The sequence below is a fragment of the Euprymna scolopes genome, chromosome 7 (genome assembly GCF_053919585.1).
Source record: "Euprymna scolopes isolate OS-2025 chromosome 7, ASM5391958v1, whole genome shotgun sequence".
NCBI lineage: Eukaryota > Metazoa > Mollusca > Cephalopoda > Sepiida > Sepiolidae > Euprymna > Euprymna scolopes.
The window spans coordinates 124,013,867-124,029,639 of NC_136488.1; the positions used below are offsets into that span (position 1 = coordinate 124,013,867).

Here is a 15,773-nt window from a genome sequence, read left to right on the forward strand (position 1 = left end):
GTATGAAGGTATTAATTTTGGTCAAAATCGGACTATTTTTTTCTTTAATCGGATTTTTTTTGATTATCAATTTTCGAAACTTATCAGAGGCATTCCAATAAAAACCTAAGAACACTCCCACACATAAAGTATAATTGTATAATTGTATGAAATTTAAAAAAAATCAGCCCAGCTGTTTCAGAGTGCATAGGGAACGAATTCATACACACAGACATACACACAAAGTGCATTTAAAAAATTTTTTTTTAAATACTAGCATTTCAACCCGGTATTGCCTGGGTGTTTGGAGGTGTGTGTTGAGCAAAAAAAAGAAAAAAGCGGTCAATTTTTTAACTTTGACCCCTATTATGACCCCTTAAAAAGTTGTTTTTGGACTCAAATCAAGTTATTAAGTTAGATCCATGTCCAAGGAACCTATATCTAAAATTTCAAGTGTTTAGACCCAAAATTGTCGCTGGCGTTTGGTAAAGTTCTCAAAGGTCAAATCGTTGAACGTTGACCCCTTAACAGCTAAATTTCTGGCCGAAAATCGATCACAAAGATTTTCCCACATCTCAGTACTCTGTATATCAAATTTCGAGTCTGTAGACTGAAAATTAACAGAGTTATTGCGAAGGAAAATGTACACAGACACACAGACAGACACGTTCACTTTTGTACATATATAGACAGATAGATAGATAGATAGATAGATAGATAGATAGATAGATAGATAAGTAGAGATTTATTTAATGCAAATAGGTCACACACAAATGTGTAGGTAGCGGAAAATAAATTGCTTTTGACTAATTTCCAAACGGTATTTCCTTAAAAAAAAAAAAAAAACATTATGTCGTTAATAGTAATTGAAGCCCTTTTTATTTTTTTAAATCCTGAATGCAAGGCCACTATGTAAATTGAACACTTACTTAATTCATATTGTCAAAAGGATAAAGAAAACGTGGTCTTTGGTTTAGGATTTGAAGAGTTACCGTTCTTAGCTCTGCCGGACCCGGAAGTGCCTGGAGGCCTGCGTATCAACAACAACCATCGCTGTTTATATCTCCCCCAATAATGTCAAAGAGGGTATTGTCTTATTTTATGACTTTCTTTGTTTGTATACCTTTTTCAGCTGGTTTCGTCTTTGTGGAAAGTTCTTATAAAAAGAGTCTTTCTCGAACAAATATAGTTTTGCTAAATTGATGAAATATTAAAATAGTATAAGTAAATAAGAAACAGGTTTCTCCTAGTTCGACAAAAAAATGTTTTCAAATACTTATCTACCTCTGTAATATTAAAAAGAAAAGAAGGGCACTTCTGCGGTTGCTGGAATAATCAGAAACCCATTCTTAACATGAGAAGGATGACTATTTACTATTATGTACCTAACAGTTTGATAAACAAAAGATACCGTAAAAATTGAATTTAACTTGAAAAATCTATTTTAAAAACCCATCTAAAAAAATAGCACGGTTCGTAAACTGCACAAGTACCAACAATAACAGCAAAAGTTATAAAATTGACGACTTATAATATTTACTGTAATTACGTGTGTGTAAATATGTATTATTTAGGCCAGTAGAAGAACAGTCTTATTTGCTTTCAGAAGTTGTCTTTTTTTTTCTTTCTTTCTTCACACACAGACAACAATATTTGGCACCAAATGGCCAAAATATCTCCATTAACAATAAATATTATTCATGATCGAGTCTCATGATCCGTATAGTTGTCGATATATTGGAAAATGTAGCTTTTTTTCTTTTGCACATAAAAAGGTGAATTCTTATTTCAGTCACGTAAATTATTTTGTTGTGGGGACCTCCTCGGCATTACTCTCAAGCAACTTATGTTTGCTTAAATCGGGGGTTTTAATAATTCATAATAATAATAATAATAATAATAATAATACGTCTTCTAAATGAATAAACGCGAAAGTTTTTATTTATCCTAACTATATTACCATAAAAAGAGTTTGCTGTACTTTAACTCGGCGCATATTCGATATCTACCCACGTCCCACCACCACCGCTTGTTTTGGCATTTTATGGACCAATGATATATATATATATATATATATATATATATATATATATATATATATATAAAAACACGAACCGAAAACTAACTACTATCTAAGATTTAAATTTAGTTCTGCAAAAGTCTGTTTGGTTCGGTTCAAATTCTGTAAAAGCACCAGTGGCACCACCATTTTCTTTTCTGGGTTACAATTACCGACCATTTCACTAGAGAATTCTGTTATTTTTATGGTACTTATGCAGAGGAAGTACCGTGCTATTTTTTTTTAAAATAGTATTTTCAAGTTTTACAGTATCCCTTGTTTATTAAATTGTTAGGTGAAAGTACAAAATGGTTACAAACCACCACTCTTCCCATGTTAAGAACGGGGTTCTAAATAATGACGTTATTATTTCAGCAGCACGGTACCTTCTCTGCATAAGTATCATTAAACAAAAATTGTTTATCAATCAAATGTTTTAGAATGAGTGATCAGTTTAAATCTATATAAATTTAACGTAAAATGATCACTTGTTTCCCAATCACCACTTTTCGGGCAGAATAGCGCGCAGGTAATAATAACATTAGTTTTAATGTTTGTATGTAGTAATTAATTTTCTTTTGGTGTGTATGTGGTGGGCCGGTGGGGTGGGGAAGTCATTTTGGTAAATATTTCTACTTTTCTGTATCCGCCATTTGAAGGTTTTCAGTATTTCTTTTCTTCACATCTCTTTAAAAAGTTAAGGCGTTGCCTGTAAAGGCTATACAAGTCAGATGGAGATGTGGACGAATTGCACGCATTCACCAGTTTCTGTTTCATGGGCAAACTAGTGCGTTCAGGGTTCATTTGGCCATAGTTGTAGTGCTCTAATGAGGCGGGGGGGGGGAGGTAGCAAAGGCATGTTCAGAGCAAATACATTCTGACGACAGGTGTTTGCAAATCAGAATTAAAGAAGGAAAAATCTGCTAAAAAATAATTAAAAAAAAAAAAAAAAAAGACAACAAAAAATATTTAAAAAAAAAATTTTTTTTTTTTAAATCCTTTGAGATGAAGCTTCATAATTTGTGTATTCATTTTTTTGCGGACTGTTATCCTCATCTTCATAGTTGTTGATTCCCCACATTTTGGCCAACTCATCCTCTGGCCTTCTTCAGGTGGTTAGTCGCGACAGGATAAAAGTATTGAGTCTTGTAACAACTATGAAAGACAGTAATTACTGCCTTCCATAGTTGTTGTTGTTTCACCACGTTTTGGCCAACTAATTTTCTGGCCTGCTTTGGGCTGAATTAAACCCGCTATCTTCAGACAATGCTCACCTGAAACCATAGACTCAACGCCATGGGCCACCTGAAGAAGGCCAGAGGATGAGTTAGCTGAAATGTGGTGAAACAACATCTATGTAGATGAGGATAACAATCTGCAAAAAAAAACAAAAATAATGAATATGTAAAAAAAACAAATTTGTTTTAATGTTATTTTGTGAATTTAGTATTTTATGAAAATTGTCAAGTCAAAAATAAAAACTAATTATATACCTTGTGCTGTTCTGTACAAATACTTTGGAATTATAAAAATTAAAAAAAAAAATTGGTCTGTAAAAAAAAATATATTGTAACCCCTCCCCAAATGTTACTGCTGTAAAATACGACAAAAAAAAAAAGAAGAATTTTCATTTTATGTTAACATTATACAGGAAAGTGATCATCATTCACTGTAAAATCTAAAATACTTATTAAAAACATCAAACATTGAACAGAATTCTTTAGCAACATAATAGGTAAGGTTCATAGAGAACATGAGTTGAATCAGATACATCGAGTGCATTGCCAAGGCTGCTGCAAAGAAGGTGGGATCTCTCTACTGTGCTAGAAAGTTACTTACACCTGAGAGTATCCTGTACCTTTACAAGGCCACTATTCGCCCATGTATGGAGTATTGTTGCCACATTTTGGGCTGGTGCATTTGTTACTAGTCTCTCCCTCTTAAACAGGCTTCAAAAGAGAGTCGCCAACTTAATAGGTCCCACTGTATCAGCTAGGCTTCAACCGCTGTCCCATCAACGAAATGTTGCATCCCTCTGCCTGTTTTACAAGTATTTTAATGTTGGATGCTCCGATGAACTACAAGTCCTTGTATCCACTCTACATAAATACCCCCCTCGACATAAATACCCTGACAAGCAGCAAAATCCCACCCCTACAGAGTAGAGATCCCTAGATGTAAGAAAGCCTTCTACTCTAATAGTTTCTTCCCTAGGACTGCTAGATTTTGGAATTGCCTTCCGGTTTCCTTTTTCCCCGATTGTACTAACATAGAGAAGTTCAAGTCTCATGTAAATGGACATCTTGCTGCTCAGCTTCCTACATAGTACCCTTACAAATTATGTCCCAGATAGTAACCCCCTACATCAAAGTGACACTGTGCCTTGTTTGGGGTGAAAATGCTATAAAAAATACAGAAAAGTGTATGGTAAAGAAAGATATATTTAGTCTGTAAAAATATACCAAAACAAGTTGTGGGTAACTAATGAAAATGTGCCCTTAAATCAATAATATGCTATGTTTTTTTTTTTTTTTTCTTTAAATTTTTTATGGAGATTGCTACAGACAAGGCGTAAAACCACTTGCCGGAAGGAGCTAAAAAAAAAAATACTTACCTCTAGATCAAAAATCAGCCGACCTTGTGTTATATGCATGTTCCAGAAAACAGCAATTCTTTCCCCTTTGTCAGAAATATCGCTCATGGAATGTGAGGATTAAAAGACGAAATAAAGAAATTGAGTTACAAGACTGCTGAAAGTGAACCAAAGGTCCACTTTCTACGCTCCTAAAAATATGTATATAGTAAAAAAAGGACCAGACACAGCTATGTGTATACCTAATTTGCATAATTATTGTTTAAGCATTTGTTAACAGAAAATACTGTTTGGTGTTATTTAGTTGTCATTTGATGGTTCTGTTTTCCTTGTATATACATATATATATATCTCGATGCATCCGTTCAGTTTCAAAACATAATGAATGCTCCTGTAAGGGCAGCTGTGCATGTAATTGTGAAACAAGGGTTGCACAATCACCAACCACACTTTTTTTTTTTTTTTTTTTTTTTTTTTTACACAGTGGTCATCACTTATCAAGGCCCGGAAGCCACTCAGGGATAAGGGTTATTGCAAGTACATTACGTTAGTGTGGAGATTTGATGAAGTGTTTAATTAAGGAGGCGGTTCATTAAGAATTTATTAATATTGGACTTGAAGACATCAAAGTTTTAGTCAGGTGGGAAGCAGGCAGACGGAACAGAGTTCCACAGGCGTGCAGTTCTAAGAAAGAAGCTTTGTTCATGGAATCCACGTTTTGATTTAGGCACAGATAAAGAGTGGGGGAAATTTTTCACAGTGGATTCAACTAGACGGGTGTTTTTCGTGAAAAATTGGCGTGGGGGGACCAGAGATTGGAGTTCAGACGAGCACCTGCCATGGAAATAACGATAAAACAAGGATAGACTCGCAACGTCTCTTGTGTGGGAGAGAGGTTGCAGGGTAGAGAAAAGGGCATCCCCCACTAAGCCACAAAGTCTATTTTGTACTCTGTCAAGGCAGGATAGGCTGTTTTTAGCAGCTCCTACCCAGATATGGCAGCAGTATTCCATCCTTCTCCTAAATCACTCTTTATCTGTGCCTAAATCCAAACGTAGATTCCATGAGCAAAGCTTCTTTCTTAGAACTGCATGCCAGTGGAACTCTCTGCCGCTTGCCTGTTTCCCACCTGACTACAACTTAGACGTCTTCAAGTCCAACATAAACAAACTCCTGACAAACCGCCCCGTAAGTAAGACGCGCTATCAAAACCCCCAATACTAATGATTACTACAATACTATCTCATTGATTACTGTACACACAATAACCCTTATCCCTGAGTGGCCTTCGGGCCTTGATAAGTGGTGACCTCCATGTAAAAAAAAAAAAAAAAAAGATTTAGTGAATCATTGTTTTATATATACCTTATTTTTAAAGCATTGTTTTCCTAGAAAAACAATTTTTAATTTTTAGAAATTCTGCATGGAATAATGTAAGCGAAAAAAATATTTTTATAACTTTATTAAAAAAAAAAAAATGTTTTATAATTTCTACAGTTTCCATAAAAATAACATTTTTGGCAAACTAGAAGAATACCCTATTTAACGTTGCTGCAAATGGTGTCTGGTTAGATCCATTTCCTGATATTAAAACTTCCTGTTTAGGGTCACTTGCTCTAGTGATATGCCTAGTTTTGCACTAATTTTTATTTATTTATTTATTAAATTGTTAGGTAAAAGTAGAAAATAGTTAACAAAGTTCTCCACCTCCCCATGTTAAGAATGGCTTTTTAAATAATCTTTTGCAGTTTACTGATTGTACTTATATAATAAGATTATTATTTTAGAATGCCATTTTTAACATAGAGAGAGAAGCTTGGTAATTATTTTATATTTTCATCTAACAATTTAATAAATAAATTTGGGGAACTTAAACTCTTGCTGAAAGTTATATTACAAATGAAGTTTAATATCAGGAACTGAATCTGACTGAACACCAATTACTGCAGACTGTAAGTTGGGCATTCTGTTGGTTTGCCACTTTTTAATTAACCAATTAAATGCCCAATTTGTATCATAGTTTGTTAACAAGTATTAATATGTTTAAAATATTAAAAGCTAAACTTAAACAAATAAAAACAAAATTTTAGTACTTTTCCTCCACTGATTTTCCTAAATAACAACAAAATATAGATTCATATTTTGGTATTATTGTAGATCAACTATAGATTCCTCTGTTTAGAAATCCTTACAGAGGATACCTATTACTCTTTGAGACTGAACCGAGATCTTACTAGCTAACAAGTTTAATTTAAAAAAAAAAAATGATGTGAAATGAAAAATTACTGGTGGACCTCTTTACTGTAAGCGGATTTAATATATTTATTTTAATATATTTTTTTTTATTAAAAAAAATAAATAAATAAAAATCTTATTTCTTTCCAGGTATTGTAGTTGTGTGTGGTATTTTAGATCTTCCCCTCCAAAAACAATGGAATTCACAGCAGCTAATGTGGAAACAGTAAGTTTCAATCTTTTTTTATACATTTTTTTTTTTTTTGATGAATGATATAGATAGGTATCTCATGAATGGTGATTTGAATTGAGTCCCCAGAAAATTTAAATGGGTTGCAACTAAAACTTGTAGTATTAAACTGCATTATACTAGACTTAAGTTTTCTCTTTTTTTTTTTTCTTTAAATTTTTACTAAAATACCTGTCATAGGATGGATCAAAAATAATTCCATGAACAGAACAGTTTTTCATCAGTTCTATGCCACCTTACAAAGATTAAAATCAAGGTATAATGATACTAAACAGTTTCATATCTAAAATTTAAAGCTTAAGGTCTCTTAAGAAATAAAAATTAAAAAAATCTTGCTTAATTGGTGTGTAACAACTATAGATCAAATTTAATATAAATTCGAAAGATTTGGTTCTCATCACCACACTAAGTTGATATCAAGAAAAGTGTCTTGTCTCAGCTTGGGAAATGATTTTCAAATAAAATTTGTTGCATTTTAGCTTATGTAATTTAAATAATGATCTGATCAGTTTCTAAAAGCTGTACAATATATGCCAGCATGTACAACAGAGTGTAGAATCGAATACGATAATGTAACCATTAGTGATGGGACGATTCCAATATTTTTTCTGATTCTGATACAATTACTGATTCCGATTCTTTATATATCTCTAAATATTTGACTATAAAGTTATTTTTCCCAGTTACTATAAAAACGCTATGTTATATCTGCATATATTTTCTCCAATGTAAAAACACACTTGTGGGGGATGATCTATAGATGGTAGTTTTACTGATAATTTAAAATCAATAAATATTTATCATTATATAATCAGTAACAACAGTGGAAGATTTTGTTTTAAACAAAATCAAATAAACAAAGATAATTAGAGGAATCAATTTTTGGCATCAGATAAGTCACAAATTTTTCCGATACCTCCAATAGTTCTAAATTTTCCAATTCTGATTACTTATCCCAACACTAATATCCATATTATGCCTTATAAAATACTTTGATGAAACTGAAATTTTGGTCATATTAATTGATGTCTGATACCTATTCCAAAAAAATAAGAGGTATGTGAATACTTACAAATTTTATCCCCCACAATATGTCACTTGGTTTTGGATTAATAAAAAATATTCATACATTTTATGATATACTAGCGGGTGACGCTCAACCTTATCAGGTCGTAAAATACGTTTAAATATGATGTTTCTGAATTTTTGAGATGAGGATTGGTTATTTATATTATTATTCATCTGACTACTGTTCTCATCTTGAGTGTGATTTTCACAACGTTTCAGTCGATATAACCTCCAACCTTCTTCAGTTGTATCTTGTCAAACTCAGGAATGTTTCTGCCGAACTCGGGAATAAAGGGTTCCGCTCGAAATTCCATCCAAATTCCCGAGTTCGACAGAAACATTTTCGAGTTCGACAAGATACAACTGAAGAAGGTCGGAGGTAACATCGACTGAAACGTGAAAATCACACTCAAGAGAACAGTAGTCCGATTAATAATACAAATAATGCTTAAATATATTTTAATTCATGCAGATTTCATATTATTACAGAGCCAATTCTCTATTGAATATTATATTGTACCAAATATATAGTACTGATTTCCAAAGTTAAAAAAAAATTACTTGGGTGCCATCAGCTAAAATCGAAACCAAAACGTTTAGTGCTCCAGCCGCGTTCCCTACCAATGTAGCTATCGAGAGATAAATAAGAAAGATTTAATATTAAACAACTTAAAAGAAATGAATTGAATTTGCGAAGAAAGAAGTAAAAATATGTTGGCAAATTGAAATGAACAGTTTGCATTTCAACTTGCCAATATATATCTGTACGTATTATTTATCGATCCAAAGATTTTGCTCTATATAAATCATCCTTAGTGTATGATTACTATTTCTTCTTAATTTTGGTGTTACGTGACCAGTAGTTTATTAGTTTATTGGTTAAATATTTATAGACAGACAAACAGACATCTACTGTTTTATATATGATATATTATGTTAATTTCTTAAGATTTATAGAACATGTATCCAGTTTAAAAAAACAAATCAAACTTTGGTATGGCTATTGTAAAAGTATCAAAATCAAGAATCTTAGTGAATGGAAACAAAAGAAAGCCATTTAATTGTTAGTGTTTTGATAATTTGACATTGTAAAGATGACTGCCTTAGTAAGGTGTAATCTGCCTACTCCCTTTTTTGTCAAAAAATCATGCATTTGTATTTGTGTACAAACAGGCAAGCTCCAAAAACACTAACTTTTAGATTTTTAAATTAAAAAATCTAAACCAAAAAAATTTAGTTCTTATTCAGAATTCAATCTAATTAAAAAAAAAAAAATACAGAAAATTTTTAATGATGTATATGCCAGTTAAAAAACAAAACTGTCATATTCAAAAAATGCATAAATGAATAAAGTGTTTTCTTATATAGAAAATGACGTTTTCAAGAGTAATACAAGCTGATTTTGATCTCGATAGATCGAGTTTAGTTGTCTCCCCTTATTTACAAACACCTAGCAGTTCAGCCCGGCTTTGCTCGGGTCCTATGTACTGTTCATAACTTTATGTGCATATGTATATATATATATATTAAAAAGTTTGACTCTTGTCCTGGTAACCTGCATCTAAAATTTCAAGTGTTTAGACCCAAAATTGATCAAGGAGTTTGGTAGAGTCTGCAAAGGTCAACTCTGTAAACTTTGACCTCTTGTCAGCCAAATTTACACCCAAAAACTGATTAAAAAGTTGCTGACTACCCTTTATGTAAACTTTCAAATATTTAGACCCAAAATTGGCTTAATAGTTTGCTAGAGATCGCAAAGGTCAAATCTTTTGAACTTTGACTCCATGGCAGATTTTTGGCCAAAATCTGATTAAAAAGCTTGCCCTATGTCTAAATAAACATCATGTAAAGTTTTAAATGTTTAGACCAAAAATTTGCTGAGTAATTTGGTAGCAACCACAGAGGTCAAATTTTTTAAAGCTTTGACCCTGATTTTTACCCTATAACATTTATTGTTTTCGGCTCAAATCAAATTAAAAATTTTGATCCATATCCAAATAACCTACATCTAAAATTTCAAGTGTTTAGACCAAAAATTGGTGGAGGAGTTTGCTAGAGTTTTCAAAGGTCAAATCGTTGAACTTTGACCCCCTTGACAGCCAAATTTCTGGCCGAAAACCCAAATCTCAATACCTCTTATGTTAAATCTCGAGTCTGTAGACTGAAAATTGACAGAGTAGTTAAATAGGGGAATGTATGTACACACACACACAGACAATTTCACTATATATAGATTGTTGCCAAAAATTATTAATCACCGAAAATTGTAAAATTTGATTTTCTTAATTAACAAAAAACAAACATACTACTTTATCAATTTACGTGGTTTTTTGAGTATGACATCTTCACTCTGTGATAGATACATACATCATGTCGATTTGTTTGTATTTTTGTTTAAGTTGAATTCTAAATAAGAACCATTTAAAAAATTTTGAAATTGGTAATTTAGAACAGAATCGTAATTTGAATCAGTCAGAAGGAAATTTATTGAAATCGTCCCATCCCTAGTTAGTATTCACTTTAGAATCAAGCTATCAAACATATAATCAAAACGTTTTTGGCACTCAATTCTTGGTATTTTTGAACTCAGCTAGACAAATATTTCCAATCTGATTTTCAGGCTTTGTATATCATTTATAACATTTTAATTTGCTGTAAATGTATTTATATGCTAGAGAACAAATTCAGCCTATTTTAGCAAAATTTTATTTTAAAAAAAAATGTATGCATATATGAGATATACAAATAATAAAATACTCTCAGGATGTCTATAAGCGAAATAAGGTTGGGAACCTTTGTTATAAACTGGGAATAAAGTTTGAACTGTAGTTTTCCGAGTGTTATAGATTTTGACATGCACTTAAAGACAGACCGAGTGTTTAACAACTGAATTTTTTTAATTAAAAAAATTGTCTACCAATAAATAATTAAAAACAATAATTTTTTATCGAAAAAATGTTGGTAAAAAGAAAATGTATGTAAAACAAATTTTGATTTAATTATTATCTTATTTTTTCCAGGCTGTGAATCAGTTTTACAGTAATTCTGATCATAAGCATCATGTTCATACGTGGCTTACAAAAGCACGGGTTGCCAAAGAAGCATGGGTATTTGTGTGGGAGATGCTTGAACCGCAAAAGGTAAATTTTTTTTTTTTTAAATTTTAATAAATTTTAATTTTAGATGTAGATTTTTTGTTATCGTTAAGAAATTAGCCTATATAATTACGATAAAAATATTTATTATTAAGAAATATTAAAAAAAAAATAGTACATATATTTCAGATTTTGTTCCTGATAGTATTATAAAATAATCGTATAACTAAATACGAAGATATTTTAGATGTGAAAAAATAAATTTAGACAAAGAAGGGGAGATAATTCTAGAAAGAGTTAATGTTCTTGACTTCATAATCGCTAAAATAGATTTATTTACATTGTTTTTCTTATAAACTGTTGACCTCATCAATGTTGGTAATTATATTTTAACTACATTTTGAGCGATGTGCTCTTTGATCCTTAAGTGTAATTTTCGTTTCGATGATTTTTTTAATTGCCAAAATTTACTTCTGCAAATCTCCTATCAGATCTTGTATCGAGTAATGCTGTCATATTTAGTTTGGTAAATCTCTGTCCTGTTTGAGGGTTTTTGATAATATTCAGAAGTGTATCTGTGATTTGGTTGACCCCCCCCCCCAAACTTTCTTCTTTTTACTCTCACCCTCACAAATGTGATGTTGCTAAATTCAGTTTTTTCTATGAATACTGTGATGACGTGTTCTTCAGTATTGTCTCCTCTATTTTCTACGTCTTTTGTTTCAGCTCATTTGATTCACTGGTCTAATGGTGTTCACTAATTCACTGTTTCGTATCCCTTATTATAATACAGCTTCCTATTTCAGTAGCTTCTTTCCAAGACCTGCAGGCTTGTAGAACAATCTTCCTGCTGTAACAGCTGGTAATACTAGACACAAATTAACATTTATATTTTCGATTTAGCTCTAGGTGTGTTCTCTAAATTCTGTAATGATATCTACAGTAAAACAAATGATATAAGGTAATTAGTGAAATACACACGGACATAGTTTAAATAAACATTTGACGCTTCTACACTATCAGGACGAAATTTCAGAAATCGTAATACTGAATTTCACAGGAAAACAGTTGTATTCCTTTTATTTTTAAGATGATTATATCCAAAATTTATGAAAATCGATAAGGTAGAAAATTATTAATTTCAGGAAATATAATTTGAAGAAAACGATCGTATTTGCTTATGTAAGATACAGGAGAGTTCAAAAGGGAGGCAATTTCGATTTATTTTATAAAACCAAGATGGCCGCAATTTTTCACCTGCTAATATAATTAAAGTTTTTTTTTTTTTGTTTTTTTTAATAATTCAGTAATATTCAGGTAATTTCGACTGCATAATTTGGAAACTAACATTGTAATTTATTAGAATTGACAAAAACATCAGTAGAAACTATTATTTTTCATCTGAAAACTCCATTTATCGACTACAAAATTTTGTTCTGATAGTGTAGAAGCGCCAAACAATTTAATGTTAAAATTCAGCAGGAATGAAATGCAATGAAAACAAGAATCAAAGGTTTTGGTTCTCATCACGAATTTCCCCTATATTAAAAATATAAATAAAAATCTGCATGATGTATGTACCTGTGACGAAATGAAAATATAATTTTCCGACAATCACATAAATTGATGGAAGTAATTTTAATTTTATAAAGAAAATAATTTTTAAGTGATTAATGGAAACTCATAGGCATTACAATATAAGGCACTTGTACAGTTTGATCAAGACATTTAAAAACAAAAAAAAAAGGGGATCCGTTCGACATTACATCCAAATTACTGAGTTCTTACAGAAACATTCCAGAGTTCGACAAGATACACCCGAAGAAGGTCGGAGGTTAAATCAATCAAAACATTGTAGTCTGATGAATCCAAATAATATGTGCACATTTGTTGTTTTACATGTGGGTAGGCTATCTAATGCATGTTGGTATGTAAAACAAACATTAAACTAAATACGACCATAGTTAAATGGATGAAAACCAAAAAGGGGTAGGGGAAGCCAATGGAACACAGAAAACAAATAATATTTTATGGTTATATCAATGATGAACACGATATTCTGAAGAAAAAAAGTGTAAAAAAATCATTTAATCTATGATTAGTAGAGTTACCCAATATTGCATAAAGGATACCAAAGACAACAAAATTTTGAATAAATAATTTATTTATCTAGCATTACAAGCGTATGCTGTATTTTCGTGGACATCAGAAATATTACATACCTAATGTGCTTCAACAAGTCATATCTTTTTTATTTGTGGGTCAATTTTTAAAAGAATTACATTGATGAAAAGAGAATAGAATAAGCATTCCAATGATTTTAATTTATTTTTCTTTTATGCGTTGAATATTTTTATGCTTCAAGTTAAAAATGAAAAAAACGGTAAAAAATTACGACAGCAAAAAGGGGAACTGTTTTTTCAATGTTTACATTTCATACATTACGTTTAGATACATATGCGCGGGGTTAAATTTGATTGGATATGGCTGGAATTTTACAGGCTATATAAACAAAGAAATCCATCTTTACTGGTGTTTGATTTTTATTTTTACGACCACAGGAAGCAAAGTTATGACCGAGCAAAGTTGACGAAGAATATTTAAAAATTGAGATAAATCGGTATATATCATCCATTTTCATATAGATAACAGTTTCAGAATTATTTTCATGTATAATATGTAAATATTTGATAATTATTAATTGTGCACAAATTTCTTTAAAATGTTATCTTTTATAGAAATTCAAATAGCTGAAAGGGAAACAATGACAGTGATTGTTAGCTGTGGGCTAACCATCGCTGTTAGCGTATTAACAAGTTTGTATTCTCTTAAAAATAGAAAACTGCTTTTTCTGCTTTCAAAACGAAAGTAGAAAAAAAGTTATTCTGGTTTTGTCAATTTAAAAAAAATTATCAAGTTTTTCAAATTTTTATTTCCAAACAATACTATTTTGTTGTTTTTAACGCTTGTAGTACACATGTACTAAAAACGTTAAAAAAAAACAAAATGTACTAAGTACATGCGTTTGCTTTTTAGTGGTAAAAAAAACCAAACAAACAAATAAATATATAACAAATAAAAGGTTCTTGTGCACTTATGCTACCATGCTGAAATAATAACGTTATTATTTAGAAACCCATTCTTAATATGGGGAAGGAAGGGTGTTTTGTTAACTATTCTGTACTTTCACCTAACAATTAAATAAAATATATTGTGAAACTTGAATTTATTTTTAACTCCTTGTCAAGACTATTTTTATGAATCTGTAAAACAAACCGTTTTTTTTAATTTTTTTATTTTTTTAACTGAAGATATCTAAATAATAATAATAATAAATTTTTTAGGCGGTTCGATAAAGAATTTCATTGTGATGCATTTTGTAAATTTTTACCTTGTTTCCATGTTAACATTTTTCTTTAAAATGACTATCTTTTAAGGTTTTCGGGTATGCTGAATATCGCATTTAAATGTTTTTTTTTTTCAATCTTCACCCCCCAAACAAGGCAAGCGCCACTTTGAAGTAGGGGGCTACTATCGGGAACATAATTTGCAGGGGCATTATGAAGGGAGATGAGTAGAAAGATGTCTGTTCACATTACACTTGAACTTCTGCATATCAGTACAGTTGGGAAAACAGTATCCCGGAAGGGAGTTCCAAAAACGTCCAGTTCTGAGGAAGAAACTATTGGAGTAAAAGGCTTTTTTACACCTAGGGATCTCTACTGTAAAGGGGTAGGACTAAGTTGCTTGTCGGGGGGGGGGGGTTAGTCACGTCGAGGAGGTACAAGTGCTTGCAGTTCGTCAGAGCATTCACCATTAAAGTATTTGTAGAACAGGTAGAGGGATGCAATATTTCGTCGATGGGACCAAGGCTAAGCCTAGATGACAGTTCAGGACCTATCAGGTTGGCGACTCCCTTTTGAACCCTGTCCAGGAGTGAGAGACAAGCAGCAGATGCTCCAACCCAAATGTGATAGCAGTACTCCATACATGAGCGAATGGTGGCCTTATAGAGGTACATGATACTTTCAGGCGTAAGTAATTTTCTGGCATGGTAGAGAGAGCCAACCTTCTTTGAAGCAGCCTTGGCAATGCTCTCAATGTATATATTCTAGTTCATGTTCCCTCTAAACGTTAGGCCGAGGAGTTTAAAGGAAGTACTTTCAGGTAGTGTATTCATGGCCATTGCTATTGGTGGTAAAAAAGGTTTCTTGTATTATTGAAGGAAACAAGCTTAGTCTCTACAGCATTGAATGTGACCATCCATTTTTGTCCCCATTCCACTACAGATTGGAGGTCATCCTCTAGTGTTTCTGCCATTTCCTTAGATATGTGTTCATTTGTTTCCCCTCATGCCTGTGATAGAGGGTGGTGTCATCGGCAAATATAACCATCTCCGAAACAATTTTATCAGGGAGGTCATTTATGAATATCAGGAATAATAAAGATCCAAGGATAGACCCCTAGGGTACACCCGCATTTATATCATATTGT

General features: G+C 31.8%; 1 protein-coding gene across 1 annotated transcript in view; it reads left to right on the plus strand.

Moving 5' to 3' along the window:
- Nucleotides 1–934: 934 nt before the first annotated feature.
- Nucleotides 935–15,773, plus strand: part of LOC145279924 (importin-13-like) — a 121,649-nt gene continuing 106,810 nt past the window's right edge. Inside the window, exons 1-3 of the mRNA XM_080131491.1 lie at nucleotides 935–1,065; nucleotides 7,017–7,092; nucleotides 11,205–11,324. Of these exons, the coding sequence (XP_079987617.1) occupies nucleotides 7,063–7,092; nucleotides 11,205–11,324 (150 nt within the window). The 5' untranslated portion in view covers nucleotides 935–1,065; nucleotides 7,017–7,062. The remainder of the gene's footprint in view (nucleotides 1,066–7,016; nucleotides 7,093–11,204; nucleotides 11,325–15,773) is intronic.